The sequence below is a fragment of the Zootoca vivipara genome, chromosome 4, assembly GCF_965207765.1.
Source record: "Zootoca vivipara chromosome 4, rZooViv2.hap1.1, whole genome shotgun sequence".
Taxonomy (NCBI): Eukaryota; Metazoa; Chordata; class Lepidosauria; order Squamata; family Lacertidae; genus Zootoca; species Zootoca vivipara.
The window spans coordinates 103,275,632-103,290,493 of NC_142587.1; the positions used below are offsets into that span (position 1 = coordinate 103,275,632).

The window sequence follows — 14,862 nt, forward strand, 5'->3', positions numbered from 1 at the left end:
TGGCCAGCCAGATTTCCCCATCTAGTCCAACCCCCTGCAATGCGGGAATCTCGGCTAAAACATCCATGACTGTTGGTCATCCAACCTCTGCTTAAAAACCTCCACCTCTCATGGGAATCTTCCACTACTGAACAGCTCTTACTGAGAGAAAGTTTTTCCAAATGTTTAGTCGGAATCTCCCTTCTTGAGATCCTGCACTGCAGCTGGGTTGGACTAGATGACCCTTGGGGTCCCTTCCAACTCTAAGATTCTATCAAATATCATTGCCTTTGCCTTCCACATGCGCCACAGGTAATGCTGGATGAACTTCCTTGGGCGTCCCCGGAACGTCATGCCCATGCCAACCAAAGCCATTTTCATTATCCCCCCCAGGTGTCCTGGGACATCTTTGCTTCAAATACCCCCCCCCATCTTTTGTCAGAGCTGCTCCCCTCCTCCAATGCAGAAGGAGCGACAGGCAGGGCAGGGAGCTCAGGAAAGGGAGAACTTTAATGGTACAGCAGCCAATAAGAAAAAGAAGCAGTCCAAGAGCGAATCCAGGGGGTCGGGGGCGGGCAGCTAAGTGAAGTAGTGGGGCTTCTTGACGTTGATGCCGTACTCAGAGAGCGCAGGCGCAAGGTCCTCCATGGTGAGGGTGTATTTCTTGTCCTGCAATGGGGGAGGGGAGAGGGAGGGGCGTCAGCTGGGCATCCTGCCTGGGCACCTCAAGGGAGAGTGGTGGAAGGGCGGCATTTGGGGGGGGGGACCTCACCTTGCTCTTGTTTCGGGAGCTGCCAGAGGCCGTCCCCTTCATCTTGCAGTGCTGCAGAGCGTCGTTTGCAATGTCGGAGATGAACTTCTGGGCGGCCAGGGAGATCAGGCGGATGCTGGCAGGGGAAAGATCAGAAGAGGGATGAGGGCAGGGAGTGAGCAACATGGAGCCCCTCGAGCTAGTGGCAGTCTATCTGTCCTGGGGACTTGGTCTCTCCCCCCACGGCTCCACTTACATGCGCGGATCGGAAGCTTCGAAGCCAGCGCGGTTCAGGTAGTAGCCCGTGACGGCATCTGGGATCTGGAAGGGAAATGTGAGGAGGACGGTTCAAGAGGGAGATGCCACCAGGGGCCGGTGAGGCGGGCGGGGGCCGGGCGGGGAAGGGGGCCTCACCGTGGGCGTGTAATCCTCCAGCTGCAGCAGGAAGTCGACCAGCGGAGCGCTGGAGGCGGGAGAGGAGGCCGGGGCGGCGGAGGCCGAAGAGGCCGAGGCAGATGAGGCAGCGGCGAGGGCGGCCGACTTCGAGTCTCCGTTGGCGGTCGCTCCGGGCGGCGCGAAAATCCCGTTGGGCACCGAGGGCGCCGCCTCCGCGGGATGCGCCAGCAGTGAGGACGAGGAGGAAGAGGAGGAGGAGGAGGAAGAGGAGGAAGACGAGGAGGAGGAGGCACCTGCGGAGAGAAAGAGGACTTTAGAGACAGACTCCGGGCAAGGAAAGGAAGGAAGGACGGAAGGCGCCCCTCCCCCCACTCCCCACCTTCCCCTCCCCCACCATCTCTCTCACCGGCTCCTCCGGCTCCGGCCACGGCCGCCACGAGCCCCGGGCTGCCCTTGGCGCTGTCTCCCCCGGCGGCGGGGAGGGGAACGGGGACGACCGGGCTGAGGTCGGGCTCCAAGCCGCCGCCTCCTCCTCCGCCTCCGCTTCCCCCGATGGCGCTCATGGAGTCCCGGACCAGCAGCGTCGCTCCGAGCAGCTTCTGCGCAGGCGCCGCGAGCCCAGCCGAGAGGGAGGGGGAAGAGGATCCCGGAAGTGGAGGGGCGGGGCCTGAGCGGCGACCGCCGCTTCCTTTTCCGGGCCAATCTTTCTACGGCCGCCGCGCAGACGCCACTTCCGCTCTCCTCTCCGAGGCGGGGCAGGCGAGGTGGGCGTGGTCTCCATGAGTTGGGCTGCGGAACTCCCGGCCACAAGACAGGCAGCAGCGGCGTCCGGCAGCCGTCTAGGGCGGAGTGGGCCAATCCCCGGAGGAAGAGGAGCGGGCTCTGGGTCGGGGCTGCTGGGCGGGGTGGCTCCGCTCTACTCCGCGCTCGGAGGCCGCCCGGGCGAGGGGATCCGGCGGTCCTTCCCTGGGCTGACCTGGGGAGCGCGCCTGCACTGCTGCTGCTTCTCACGGGGCGAGACTCGAGCAACATCGGGAAGAACGGAAGGGGTCCCGACAGCTTAGTCCCCTCCGGCAACATCTGCAGGTGGACCTGGGAGAGACCCCAAAGCCAGAAGCCTGGGAGGGCCGCTGCTGCCAGTCAGGGAAGGCGAGGCTGAGTTTGAGAGACGCACCCAACCGAACGCAGAAATCAATACAGCACAGGACAGCCCTGATGGGAGCAACTCTCCAAAATATTTATTTATTGCTCTGCTTTTGCATTCACACCCATGAGCCCGAAACACCACAAATCTGTTGTTGCTTTTTAAAAAAGAAATCACAACCATAAGTAATTGTATTTAGAATTATCAAAGCTGAATATATAAATCCATTATTGGAGGAAGAATATCAGTATTTCCACATTAAATGCTCTAGTGCAAATTAGGGGGTGGGAGAGGGGAAGAAGTGCTGCCTCCATTGACTTTGGAGCAGGAGGGAAAGAATGGGGGGGGCAACTGCCTGGCAAAGATTTCACAGGCAACGGAGGCATTGAACTGGGCTCCCACAAATTCCCCAGCCTGCAAATGGTGCCCAAGTAATGCTGGCAAAGCGGTTCCTGCAGGTGGGGCAGGATCAGGGCCAGGACCCAAGCAAGGCCTTCTGCTTAGGGAGTTGTGACATAGAGGAGAGGGACTGAGCTGGCATTGCATCTTGTGGAGCCCCCAACAGCGGGAGGGCAACCCCCACCTTCACTCCAATGAGGTAGTTTCCAGTTGGAGCTGGTGAAGAACTGGTCATTTGGCTATCTAAGTTTCCTAGAGGCAGGGCTTCATCCTCAGAGGTCTCAGGCACCAGATAGGCTGGTTTGGGGTATGGGGAGGGGGGCACACACTGTGACCCCTCCTCCTACCTGATTGGCCAATCATGGGACTGCCCTTGTGTAGCTGCAGATGCAAAGTTCTCACATTTGCTAAGAGAGACACACAACTCTTTCCACTTCAATGTATTTCACACACTAAACACATGATTGAGACTGTTATGCACCTTCCCCTCCCGACGTATCACTATAGATTCACAGAGATGAATGTGCATATTTCTGCTTCCACTGTCTTTTCTGTTAGGCTAATGCACACTTTGTGGTCATGCAAAGGAGGCAGGGGGGGCCCCTCTGAAATGCCCCCTGCCTCCATCTTGCAGCTTGAGATTCCCACCCAGCCCTGGGCAGTGAGGGGCCCACACACGCCTTCCCCCTGAGCAGATGGGACTTTGGCTGCTGGACACCAAGCAACTCCCCCCAGCTATTGAGTGGCCAAGCACCATGGATGTCTGCAAGTGTGATGTGGCCACCTAGCCCCCCCCAGCGCCTAGCCCAGCAGGGCAGACAGGAGCTCTGGGTAGTTTGGTGTCCCCCAGCCGGTGACAGGATCCCAGGAAGGAGCAGCGCAGAATCCTTGGCCTTGCACAGTTTCATCTAGACACGAGTAGTGGCAGCCCTTGGTCACCTGGAAGAGGAGAGAGGAAGAGCGTGTCATCAGGCAGAGCAGCCCCAGAAAAAGCCTCCCCCCTTTGCCCCATGCGGCAAACAAAAGGCTGCCCCCCCCACACACACACACGGCTGGCCAAGCCAAGGACCAAGCTGCTTCAGCAGGATGCGGCCCCAGCCCCTTCCCACACTCACGTCATAGAGGGCGGTGCTGTTCCCCTTCTCCTGGAGCCGGTAGAGGGCAGGGTTGAGGAAGCCCAGGGGGGGCTGCCCTCGCTGGAGGCGCCAGTCATTGATCAGAGCTATGATGCCCCCCACCACAGGAGTCGAGGCCTGTCGGGGGAGGAGAGGCAGAGTGAGGTGCGGCACCCACAGGCGGCCCTGCCCAGGAGCAGGCACCAGGCGGGCAGCATCCTCACCGAAGTGCCCGAGACCCAGGGCATGGGGATGCGGTTGGTCACCACCCAGTAGTTGTCAGAGAGAGCAGCCAGGTCCGGGTAGGCTCTGCCCGTCTTGTTGTAATAGCTGGAAGGTGGCAGCTTGGTGGTCGTGCTCAGGAACCGCTTCACAGCTGTTGTCTGTTGAGGGAAAGGCGGGAAGAGGAAGGAGGCAGAGCTGAGACGGGTCCTGGTTGAGGGATCCCAGGTCCCATCTGCCTGGATCTTTCATTTCTGGTCTCGGGGGGGAGGGGGGGGGAGCTCCTGCGCTTCAAAATCCACCACTTCACCACAGTAAAAGCCATTTATGCAAATGTTCACAATTTACGGCAATGAGTTCCATAGTGATAGTGGATCCTGGAAAACCCCAAAGGGCCCAGGGGCTGCAGGCTGAAATCTGCCATGATGGGTCAGAGCCAGCAGGAAGCCCCAATGGCCCCTTGCAAGTAGAATGGGACTCACCTGGTACTTTGGCATCGGGAAGACGTTGCTGAAGCCTCCCCCGCTGATGGAGTCGGTGACCTCATCACTGACCAGGAAGGGGTGCTGGAACGACGTCCCACCCACTGTGGTCACGTAGGGGCTGCGAGCACAGCAAGGCAAGGCGTCACAAAGGCACCGACAGACCAGGGGGGTACCAGCCCCTCAGGATGACCAGGGAGATACAGGCAGTCCAAGGGTGGCAGAACGCAACAGCCCCCCCTCCCCCCCGAGAAGATTCTGCTTCCATCAAAGGGCAGGTAGCAGCGACCTCTGAAGCCCCCCAGGAGGAGGACTCCCCTGCCAACCCAGAGGCCTAACCCCACAGGCAGGGCTGGGCATTTTCAGTAAGGCTGCAGATTTCAGATCTAATATCTGCTGCAGAATTTCTGCATTGTGAAAAATATGCAAGTAGCTCACTGCCCTGGTTTCAGAGAAAGACTTGGAAAGGCAAGAGCCAGGCCTGCATAAAGCTGGGGGGGGGGGATGCAGAAGGGGCAGGCCTCTGTGGGTGGATCTGGGTCATGAGCCCCCTTCCCCAGCCCCACCTTGACATGGGAAGAGCAGGGGTTTCTGCAAGCCCCTCACAGCGCCTTCCTCTCCTCTCACCTGGAGGCTGGGAAGCTGGGCCGGAAGGTGTGCTTCCCTCCGTGGACTGACCGACAACCTGCTCCAGAGTCACCTGCAGGGAAAGGGCAGCCAAGGACTTGGCCAGTTGGTCGCGGCACTTGCAAGCCACTTTCACTCTGTCCCCAAACATGCTGACCTCACCCCAACTCTGCCCCTTTCAGGCACACCATGGAAACTGCTTTATCGGCCCGGGCTTCTAATTGACAGCAACCTGAATTTTATTGCCTTTGTGAAATGTTGCTGCTACACTATTTTATTGCCATTACTGTTTTATTCTATACCACTGATTCTATATTTGACGTTTTCAATTATACGCTTGGAAAACTGCCTTGCAATTGTTTTTGAAATTAACCACTGAGGTACAAATACTTCAGATTAATACATTTTATATTAAATGTACCAAAGCAGCCTACAACCTAACATTAAGGGACGTTTAAGCAATACTATGTATTAAAATAGGGACCCAGGTGGCGCTGTGGGTTAAACCACTGAGCCTAGGGCTTGCTGATCAGAAGGTCGGCGGTTCGAATCCCCGCAATGGGGTGAGCTCCCGTTGCTCAGTCCCAGCTCCTGCCAACCTAGCAGTTCGAAAGCACGTCACAATGCAAGTAGATAAATAGGAACCGCTACAGCGGGAAGGTAAACGGCGTTTCCGTGTGCTGCTCTGGTTCTCCAGAAGCGGCTTTGTCATGCTGGCCACATGACCCGGAAGCTGTACGCCGGCTCCCTCGGCCAATAATGCAAGATGAGCGCGCAACCCCAGAGTCGGTCACGACTGGACCTAATGGTCAGGGGTCCCTTTACCTTTACCTTATGTCTTGAAATAGGAAACTCTGAAAGCGCTCTAACACACAATATAAATCACAGCATAAAACCACAAGCTTGCCAAGGAGGGCAATAAAATGCCCCAAGTCAACATAAATCTTGCCCCTGCCTTCCTTCTACAATACAAGGCAGGCCTTAAGGGCCTGTTTGAAGTCAGTATCTGACCTGGATCTTGTGATCACCACCTGAGGGTGGCAACATGAGAAGGGCCTTTTCTGTAGTGACTCCTCGCTTGTGCGATCACGCTCTTTCCAGGGATGCTCGCCTGGCCCCTTCTTTGCACATCTTTAGGTGAAAGGCAAAAATGTTCCTCTTCTCCCAGTCCCAAAGGCCTTTTAAACTGTGAGTACTGTGGCTGGGGGGTCAGGGATGCTAGTGTTTTTGTTGGTTTCTATGGTCTGCATTTTTCTGCCTTTGTAGCGTGTGCTTTGTGTTTCGAGGGAGGGGAACCCAAGGGTTCAGGCTGCCTGCCCCCACCTACCTGAGGCAAAGAGGATGCTCATCCCTCGGGCAGCTGCCTTCATGAACTCCACGTTGACCCGCTCCATGTAGGCCCGGGACAGGCTGTCCTCATCGTCGCCATAGCTGACCGTGTGCACCCAGGGCAGGGCAGACATGTTGCTGAGCACAAGGAGCCACTGCAGGAAAGGCTCCTGGCTTTCATGCCTCCCTGGGGGAGAAGGAATATCAGCAGGGCCCATTGGGAGCCCACCTTGCACAGCAAACGGGGGAAAGTGGGTTGGGGGGGGGTAGCCTGCACTTCCACTGCAAGCCACGTCTCAACCCCACGACTCACCCCCAGCCCCAGAGACACCCTTCTGCCTCAGCACCTTCCAATATAGCACTCAGCCCCGACTGGTCCCAGGATGAGGGTAGCGCAGAGAAAGCAGCCAGGCGGCCACATCACAGCCAGGAGTTCCTGCCCCACTCCACTTCCCAGAGAGGTTGGACCCCTTCCCCTTGGGGAGCTAAGGAAGACAGGGAGCCAAGCGGGCTGGTCAGTACCTCCGTTGCTGAAGACCCAGGTGGAGATGTTGGCCCCAGAGCTCATGATGTACTCCACGTCCAAGCTGGCTTCCACGCCGGCCTTGCCCCAGCCCTGGTGCCCCACCACCTGGTCCACACGCAAATGGTGAGGGAAACTCTTCCCAAAGAAGCCCATGAACTCAGCCAGGTCCGCTTGGTGGAAGTACTGCTCCAGGAACTGGAGGGGAAAGAGAAGAGGCAGGCGTGGGGCACCCAGACCCATCACACCTCATTGCTAGCTGCACCCCTGGGGGCGGCTGGGCTGAGAGCAGCTGGCTCCAGGACACTGAAGGGGGGGGAGAACACCCCCTAGTTACCTGGGCACAGGCCTGGCTGTTGTTGGGGGAGCTGCCCACATCCTTGTCAGTCAGGTTGTACCGCTGCCGGATCACAGCCGGTGTCACCCCCAGGTGAAAGGTGGAGAGCAGCGCCTTTCCTGCAGTCCAGGCCCTACTCACTGCCTTCCTGTCGGCAGGGAAGCGATGGAGACCCCCCACTGAGAATTGGGAGGAGGAGGAGAATAAGCAGAGGCTGCAGTTATCCTTGGGGCAGAAGGAAGGGGGCACCTAAAGCAGACTTGGCTCAGCCCAAGGCTCAAGGCTGACTGGGGGGGGGGGGCAGATCTGCTCAGTCAGGCCCGCCAGCCCTCCCTTCATCACCACCCACTTATTCGCTGGGTGAAGAGCAGCTCAGATCCCCCACTCCTGTGGTGGGAAGATATTTGCCTATTTCCAGGGCTAGACACTCCCCCCCCCACCGGATGTTCCCTGGGAGTCTGGGCTAATGCACACGGGGGGCAGAGGGTCCCATGCTGCCGCTCCCCATTTCCCCAAGGCTTCCGTACCAAAATCCACGTGCTCGGCCACCTCCTCCGCTAAGGTGTAGGCAAAGGGGGACCTCACGACGCTTCGCTCCCCGTTGACATAGCGCTGGAACTGTGCACCCGGGAGGAGCTGCTCTGCCACGCTGCATGGAGAAGCCTCGGGTCAGGGTCAGTTGCGGGGGGAGCTCAGGGTGCCTTCTGTGCCCTCCCCCTTGACCCAAGAGCCCCCACATCTCAACTCACCCGGCTGGCACCAGGCACTGCAAAAAGTCCTTGGTGCCCACGTCTGTGCAGTCCCAGATCCCATGAGCCTCCAGCCATTTGCGAACAGCATTCAGCGTTTGAGGGGAGGGGGCAACCAGGGCCTGCACCTCCGCTAGAGACAGGAACCGGCCTGCGAGACAAAGTGGAGTGGGGGGGGGAAGGAGACTTATGGTGGCCCAACTACCTCAAAGGGTCACAGGGGTCTCCCTCCACCCCCACCCCCAACTGTCAGGGGAGCTGGGCAGCCAAGCAAGGGCACAGTCTTCCATCGCTGCTTGCCAACAATCTCCTTTCCCTTCCTTCCCCACAACAAACACTCTGTGAGGTGAATGGGGCTGAGAGACTTCAGAGAAGTGTGACTAGCCCAAGGTCACCCAGCAGCTGCATGTGGAGGAGTGGAGACGCGAACCCGGCTCCCCAGATTAGGAGTCTGCCACTCTTAACCACTACACCACACTGGAAGGGGGCTGAGAGCTCTGCTAGGGACTCCTAGACTAGCCAACTTCCGCCTCCCAGGAAAGAGAGTTCCCTGAGGAGACCAGAAAACCACCAAGATGGTCCTGTGATGTAAAGATGCCCTTGGAATTGGGAAGAGGAAATCTGCCTGCCTGCCTTCCTCCCACAAACCCTACGAGGTGCTCCTCCCAGGGAGCCACCAGAGCGCCAAAGATTGTGCAAGAGTAGCTGAGCAGGAAGTCATAGAATCCTAGAGTTGGAAGAGACCACAAGGGCCATCCAGTCCAACCCCCTGCCAAGCAGGAAACACCATCAAAGCATTCTTGACATATGGCTGTCAAGCCTCTGCTTAAAGACCTCCAAAGAAGGAGACTCCACCACACTCCTTGGTAGCAAATTCCACTGCCGAACAGCTCTTACTGTCAGGAAGTTCTTCCTAATGTTGAGGTGGAATCTTCTTTCTTGTAGTTTGAATCCATTGCTCCGTGTCCACTTCTCTGGAGCAGACAGGACCATGTCCTGCTTAGCTCAGTGGGACTCACTGCCTGGGAGACATTCTGAGAGCTGCATTGTGAGGGGCTGCCAGCCTTGGCCTCCAAAGTGCTGCAAGGGAGCCCAAGAACAGGATGTGCCTACCTTAGAGGACTGTTGCAAGGAGAACACTGTGCAGTCCTCTAAGGCCACGTGAAATGTGCCCCTGAGTCACAAGAAGGCTGGCTCTCTTGGCTGTACTGAGAGATCAGGGAAGCCCCAGCAAGAGGGGCAGAAGCAGGGGGGGCAGAGAGAGAAGGGGGGCATTACCATACTCTGAAGAGTCTGGAGAGGAGACTCGGTGCACCAGCTCCTCCAGGCGCCCCACATTCTGCTGCCGGAGGGCGAAGGTCAGGCTCAGCGCCTCCGAGGACGCCACTCGACCCAGACAGCTCCATCCCTCTGGGATCCTGGGAAAGAGACACGGCTGTCACAGGGGGAACCAAGCTGAGGAAAGAACAGTGCCCAAGCCTGGCAGCGCCAGCCAAATCCCGCTCTTTCCCCAGAAGAACTGGGAATTAACACCATGCGCCTATTTCACAGAAAAGGAGTCTCCTTCAGCAGACCGATGGGGATCCGGCAAGCTCAGCTGGCAAGGCCAAAGGGGCTTGCGTCCCCCAACCAAACCTACCCCCTAATAACAATAATAACATTATTATTGATACCCCACCCACCTGGGGGCGGGTCCTTCCTGCCACGCGGCCCCCAACTTGACTCCGCGGTCGGCCCCCCGCCCCCTCCGCTTCGCAAGTCGATCTCCCTGGGTCGAGTCCCGGCTCAAGCGCCCGTCGCTCGCCGCGATCGTCCTCCTGCCCCAACGGCGCCCTCCGCCCCAGGCCCGGCCGGGGTCCCCGCTAGCAAAGGAGCCCGCCGCGACGAGAGGCGGCCCGGCCCCGCCACCGCCTCCTCCCCGTCGCCCGGCCCTGCTGCGGCCGCTTACTGGAAAAGCTGGTCCGGCTCCGGAGCCCACCCGAAGGCGGCGGCGGCGGCGGTCTCCAAGCGGAGCAAGGCGGGCAGCTGGAGCAGCGCCAGCAGGAGACACCTGCACGGGAGAAACGGGAGGGGGGGTCAGGCAGCGGAACGGGAAGCTTCTGCCCCCCCCATCCCCGCGCGCCCCCCGCGCGCCCCCCGCGCCCTGGTACCGGCGGTCTAGGAGCCCCATCGCAGCGCAGCCTCTCGCTCTTGGCAGGATCCGAGATCTGAGTCACGTGAGAAGCTGCCCGTCACATGATTGCGGGGAGAGACATCCATATCACGTGACTCGCCCGCTGGGTTGCTTTGAGCTGCCTACACTTTGTGCGTGCTCAGAGGCTACACTGGCCGCCGGAAGCGACGCCGGGGCGGGCGAGAGGGGGTGGAAGGAAAGGACAGGGCTCATTAAAAAGAAAGGAAAGCGCGTTTTTATTCAGCCCTGATGGTGGGGTCGCGAAATGTTGGGCGAAATGTTAGGAAATCCTTTCCGGGAAATCTGCGAATCGGGAAAGGAATAAATCCAGCAGCCCTTTCTAAAGCATTCGCCAGGTGAGAGTAATCCACGTAAGGCAGAACTCGGGCGCCTTTTCTCTCCCGGGGGCTGCGCTGGAAGCGGCAACGCTCGCCCTGGGGATCCTGATGGGGAGGAAGGCAACGGGACACCACCTTTCCCGCCACAATTGCACCACACGTGGGCAAGGGTTTATTTGGGCAACCTCCAGGCCCACAGCAAAGGCCCGCGAGATGCCCACTTGCGGTTTGAGGGCTATTGCATGACTAACTTTGCTTTTAAGAAAGGAAAAGCATTTTAGCAGGCATTGGAAGTGTGTGGGGATCAGAAAGGGAGATGAAATGGTGCCCATGCACGAGCATGTCAGAGTGCTGCCAGGCACACTTGCCCATCGTTCACATCACCAGCACATCTCTTGGGAAAGAGAGGAGCCCTCGCCTCAGCTGCAGTCCCCGGCCGCAGAGAGTGGTCTGCTGCTTTGCCTTCCAAAACTACCTAGTAAGAAGCATCGCCTGCTGCGGAGAAAACACAGGCCCATGGGGAAAATCCCATGTTCTGTGGAAGGGGGACTGGCATTGGTTGGCACTGGCATCCGTTTCAAGGGTGGAGCCCAGATCCAGACTAGGTTAGAACCACAGCCTCAAAGGATGAACACTCCCCACAGGAGCCCTCCTGCTTCACACCCATCTCTCAAGTTAGGTTGGTGGGAGGGACCTGCAGAGGAAGACCAAAGGCCCATCTAGTGCAGCTCCCTGTTGTCTCTGTGGCCAGCCAGACGTCTCTGAGGAACCCGCAAGGGGGACTTGTGCTGTTCGCAGCAAGTGGTGTTCGTGTTAGAATGTAGCGTTGTGGGACATGGGTGGCCCTGTGGTCTAAACTACTGAGCCTCTTGGGCTTGCTGATCAAAAGGTTGGCGGTTCAAATCCGTGCAACAGAGTGTGTTCCTGTTGCTCTGTCCCAGCTTCTGCCAACCTAGCAGTTTTAAAGCATACCAGTGGGAGGAAATAAATAGGTAACGCTGCGACGGGAAGGTAAATGGTGCTCTGGCACTCGCCATGGTCCTCCATGCTCCAGTAGCGGTTTAATAATGCCGGCCACATGACCCAGAAAGTGCTGCACCCCTTAGTCGAATTTGACTGGACTTAACCACCGTCCAGCGCTCCTTTACTTTTACCTTTACCTATAATGCATGGGCTCCTTGCATTCAAGCTGGAGGGCCAGGAAAAGGACTGATCACTGCTCAAGATGCCAGAGATCTTCTGCCAGTCAGACAGCCCTGGGCTGCAAGGGCCAGCAATCTGATCCGGCCAAAAGCAGGACTCACCTGCACCCCACACCCCAGAACACCCTCCTTAGTCACAGGCTACTGCTAGACACATTGCAGTTCTCTGAGCACTGAAAAGCAGGGGCCGGGACTCCCCGCCCCCCAGGTGCAACTGCATGGTTTGGAGTTTCCATCCCATGTGAAAGAGGCACACCTTCTTCCCCCTGGCCTCTGACGCCCGAGGTGCATGTCATCAGGACCCACCTTCTTCCTGTGACTAATTTGTTTTGAAATGCTTTTACGGTTGCTTACTAAATTGTCACAACCTGTGACCTGATGGTGAAATAAGAACAACTCCTCCAAGGACACATCCTGCATCCCAGCTGCTTCCTTCCGAAGGAAGTCCTGGGAGGCTTTTGACGTTGATGAAACACAAAAGGAGCCTGGCTGCAGGATCAGAGGAAAAGCCTGTCCGGTCAAGCATCCTCTTCTCAGATGTTCCCAGGGGAAGCCTGCAAGCAGGACATGAGCATAAAAGCCAGTCTTCCTACTCCATTTGGAGATGGGGAGCCTGTGGGCCTCCCAAGGTCACAGAGGCTGGTCATAAGTGGAAGGGTCACAGTATTCACAGTCCAGGAGATCTTGCTTCCCTGCGGAGCTTCCAGGGTGAACCCTGGAGGATTCTTGCAGAGAGAAATGCAGCCTTCCATGGGTCCCGTTCTCAACACAGTCTACATGCTACAGCTTCTTTGCAAGCAGCTTGATGCAACGGCGTAGCCAGGATCAAAACTAGGGGGGGGCAAGCCATGATCATTCAGGGGCGGGGCCACAAAGTGGGAACGTGGGCGGGGCTACAGGGCCAGCTGGCCTGACGACATAGTGGTGGCGGCAGCGGCGGCAGCGGCCACCTTGTGCTTCTGGGGCTGGCAACGGCGGCGGCTACCCTGCTTGGCTGGAGAGGACGGGAGGGTCGGGCAGGCAAGAGGGGGTGACAGGGTGGGCGAGGGCAAGGCAAGGCACGGCCGCAGTCACGACGGCTCCGAGGCGTTGATGGGCTTTCTATGTGGGGCTTATCTGCCCCCCCTATTTTATTAAGAATGGAAGAGGGAGGGAAGGAAGGAAGGAAGAAATAGAGAGAGGGATAACTCATATTTGTGGGTGCCTCTGGGTGATGCTGTGATGCTGGAACTCTGCAGCAAGAGGACGGGAGGGTCGGGCAGGCGAGAGGGGGTGGCAGGGCGGGTGAGGGCGTGGGAAGGCACAGCACAGTCACGACAGCTCTGAGGCGTTGCTGCATATCAGCATAATATTTCAACCATGTTTTGGGTTCAAGCCCCACCTTGGGGGGAAAATCCTGCATTGCAGGGGGTTGGACTAGATGACCCTTGTGGTCCCTTCCGACTACAATTCTATGATTCCATTGATATATTACCATAGCATATGCATCATTCTGCTTTCTTGAATTGTCCTACTCCTAGGCATAGCAGCCAAATCCTAGAGGCCTAGGTGCCTCCCCCCCCCAATTACTGGTAAATACCGTATTTGAAAGAGTCACCCCCCCCATTTTGATGGGCTTTCTATGTGGGGCTTATCTGCCCCCCCCCAGTATTTTATTAAGGATGGAAGAGGGAGGGAAGGAAGGAATAATAGAGAGAGGGATACCTCATATTTGTGGGTGCCTCTGGTGATGCTGTGAAGCTGGAACTCTGCAGCAAGAGGATGGGAGGGTCGGGCAGGGGAGAGGGGGTGGCAGGGCAGGCGAGGGCAAGGCAAGACAGGGCCGCAGTCTCGATGGCTCCGAGGCGTTGCTGCATATCAGCATAATATTTCAACCATGTTGTGGGTTGAAGCCCCACATTGGGGAAAAATTCCTGCATTGCAGGGGGTTGGACTAGATGACCCTTGTGGTCCCTTCCGACTACAATTCCATGATTCTATTGATATATTACCATAGCATATGCATGATTCTGCTTTCTTGAATTGTCCTAGGCATAGCAGCCAACTCCTAGAGGCCTAGGTGCCTCCCCCCCCAAAAGAAATTACTGGTAAATACTGTATTTTAAAGAGTCCTCCCCCCCCCATGTTGATGGGCTTTCTATGTGGGGCTTATCTGCCCCCCCCGTATTTTATTGAGGATGGAAGAGGGAGGAAAGGAAGGAAGAAATAGAGAGAGGGATAACTCACATTTGTGGGTGCCTCTGGGTGACGCTGTGATGCTAGAACTCTGCAGCAAGAGGAAGATACCGGTACACCTGTACAGGAGCCTTGTAAGCAGCTTTCTCTCTGCTTGATTTACAGCAGGCACATCCAACAGGTAGATTGTGATCTACCAGTAGATCACTGGATGTCTGTGGTAGATCACTGCTAGATCACTGGCACCCCTAAAAAAAGCTCACCCAAATTTTTCCTCCTCCCTAAAAAAAGCTGAACTATGACCTGAAGCCCTAAACAAAAATGGGCCTCCCTCCCTCCTAAAAGAAGCTCAACAAGTTTGACCTAAACCCCCCAAAACAGGGCTTCCCTTCCTTAAAAAAACTCAACAGCTTTGACCTGAACCCCCCAAAAGGGGGTAGATCACTCCCAGTTTTTAACTCTGTGAGTAGATCAGAGTCTCTTGGGAGGTGGCCACCCCTGATTTACAGTATACAGATGCAGGAGGAGGGGCAGACTGGAACACCACTGCTTTTTATAAACATCACTGTGTCTATCAAAGCTACAGCCCCCCCCCCTTCTTATTCACTTCCTTTTAGCCTTGCAGGGCCACCTTAGTCAAATTGAATCCTCTGCACCCTCATTAAATCGCCAATAGAACTGTTAATGCGATCCCTGAATGCCCATTAACAACTCCCACTGAATAACAATAGGGTGAATAGGGTGGACCTTGCCTGAAGGGATATTCTGCTCCATTGTCTTAACTGCTTAAGTACTGGTAGCTACTTTGCTTTATTTATTTGATGTGTTTTTGTTACAGCTGTGTTCCCGCCCCCAGCAAGTGGAGAGCTGCTCTTGCTAAAGCAAAGCCCTTTCCACTTCAGTTTTTGGAGGGGCAAAGTA

General features: G+C 57.0%; 2 protein-coding genes across 2 annotated transcripts; both read right to left on the bottom strand.

The window, feature by feature from the left end:
• Positions 1 to 471: 471 nt before the first annotated feature.
• On the bottom strand, positions 472 to 1,740 carry TAF10 (TATA-box binding protein associated factor 10). Its single transcript, XM_035115004.3, has 5 exons — positions 1,533 to 1,740; positions 1,145 to 1,419; positions 987 to 1,051; positions 752 to 866; positions 472 to 648 (listed from the first exon to the last, which is right to left on the bottom strand). Exons 1-5 carry the CDS (start codon positions 1,687 to 1,689, stop codon positions 559 to 561), a joined length of 702 nt encoding a protein of 233 aa, XP_034970895.1. The 5' UTR covers positions 1,690 to 1,740; the 3' UTR covers positions 472 to 558.
• Positions 1,741 to 2,342: 602 nt separating this feature from the next.
• TPP1 (tripeptidyl peptidase 1) lies at positions 2,343 to 10,262 on the bottom strand. The gene is made up of 13 exons (XM_035114983.3): positions 10,204 to 10,262; positions 10,002 to 10,103; positions 9,332 to 9,471; positions 8,054 to 8,204; positions 7,832 to 7,953; positions 7,305 to 7,483; positions 6,967 to 7,165; positions 6,443 to 6,631; positions 5,116 to 5,188; positions 4,489 to 4,609; positions 4,009 to 4,167; positions 3,785 to 3,922; positions 2,343 to 3,608 (listed from the first exon to the last, which is right to left on the bottom strand). Exons 1-13 carry the CDS (start codon positions 10,221 to 10,223, stop codon positions 3,471 to 3,473), a joined length of 1,731 nt encoding a protein of 576 aa, XP_034970874.1. The 5' UTR covers positions 10,224 to 10,262; the 3' UTR covers positions 2,343 to 3,470.
• Positions 10,263 to 14,862: the final 4,600 nt, after the last annotated feature.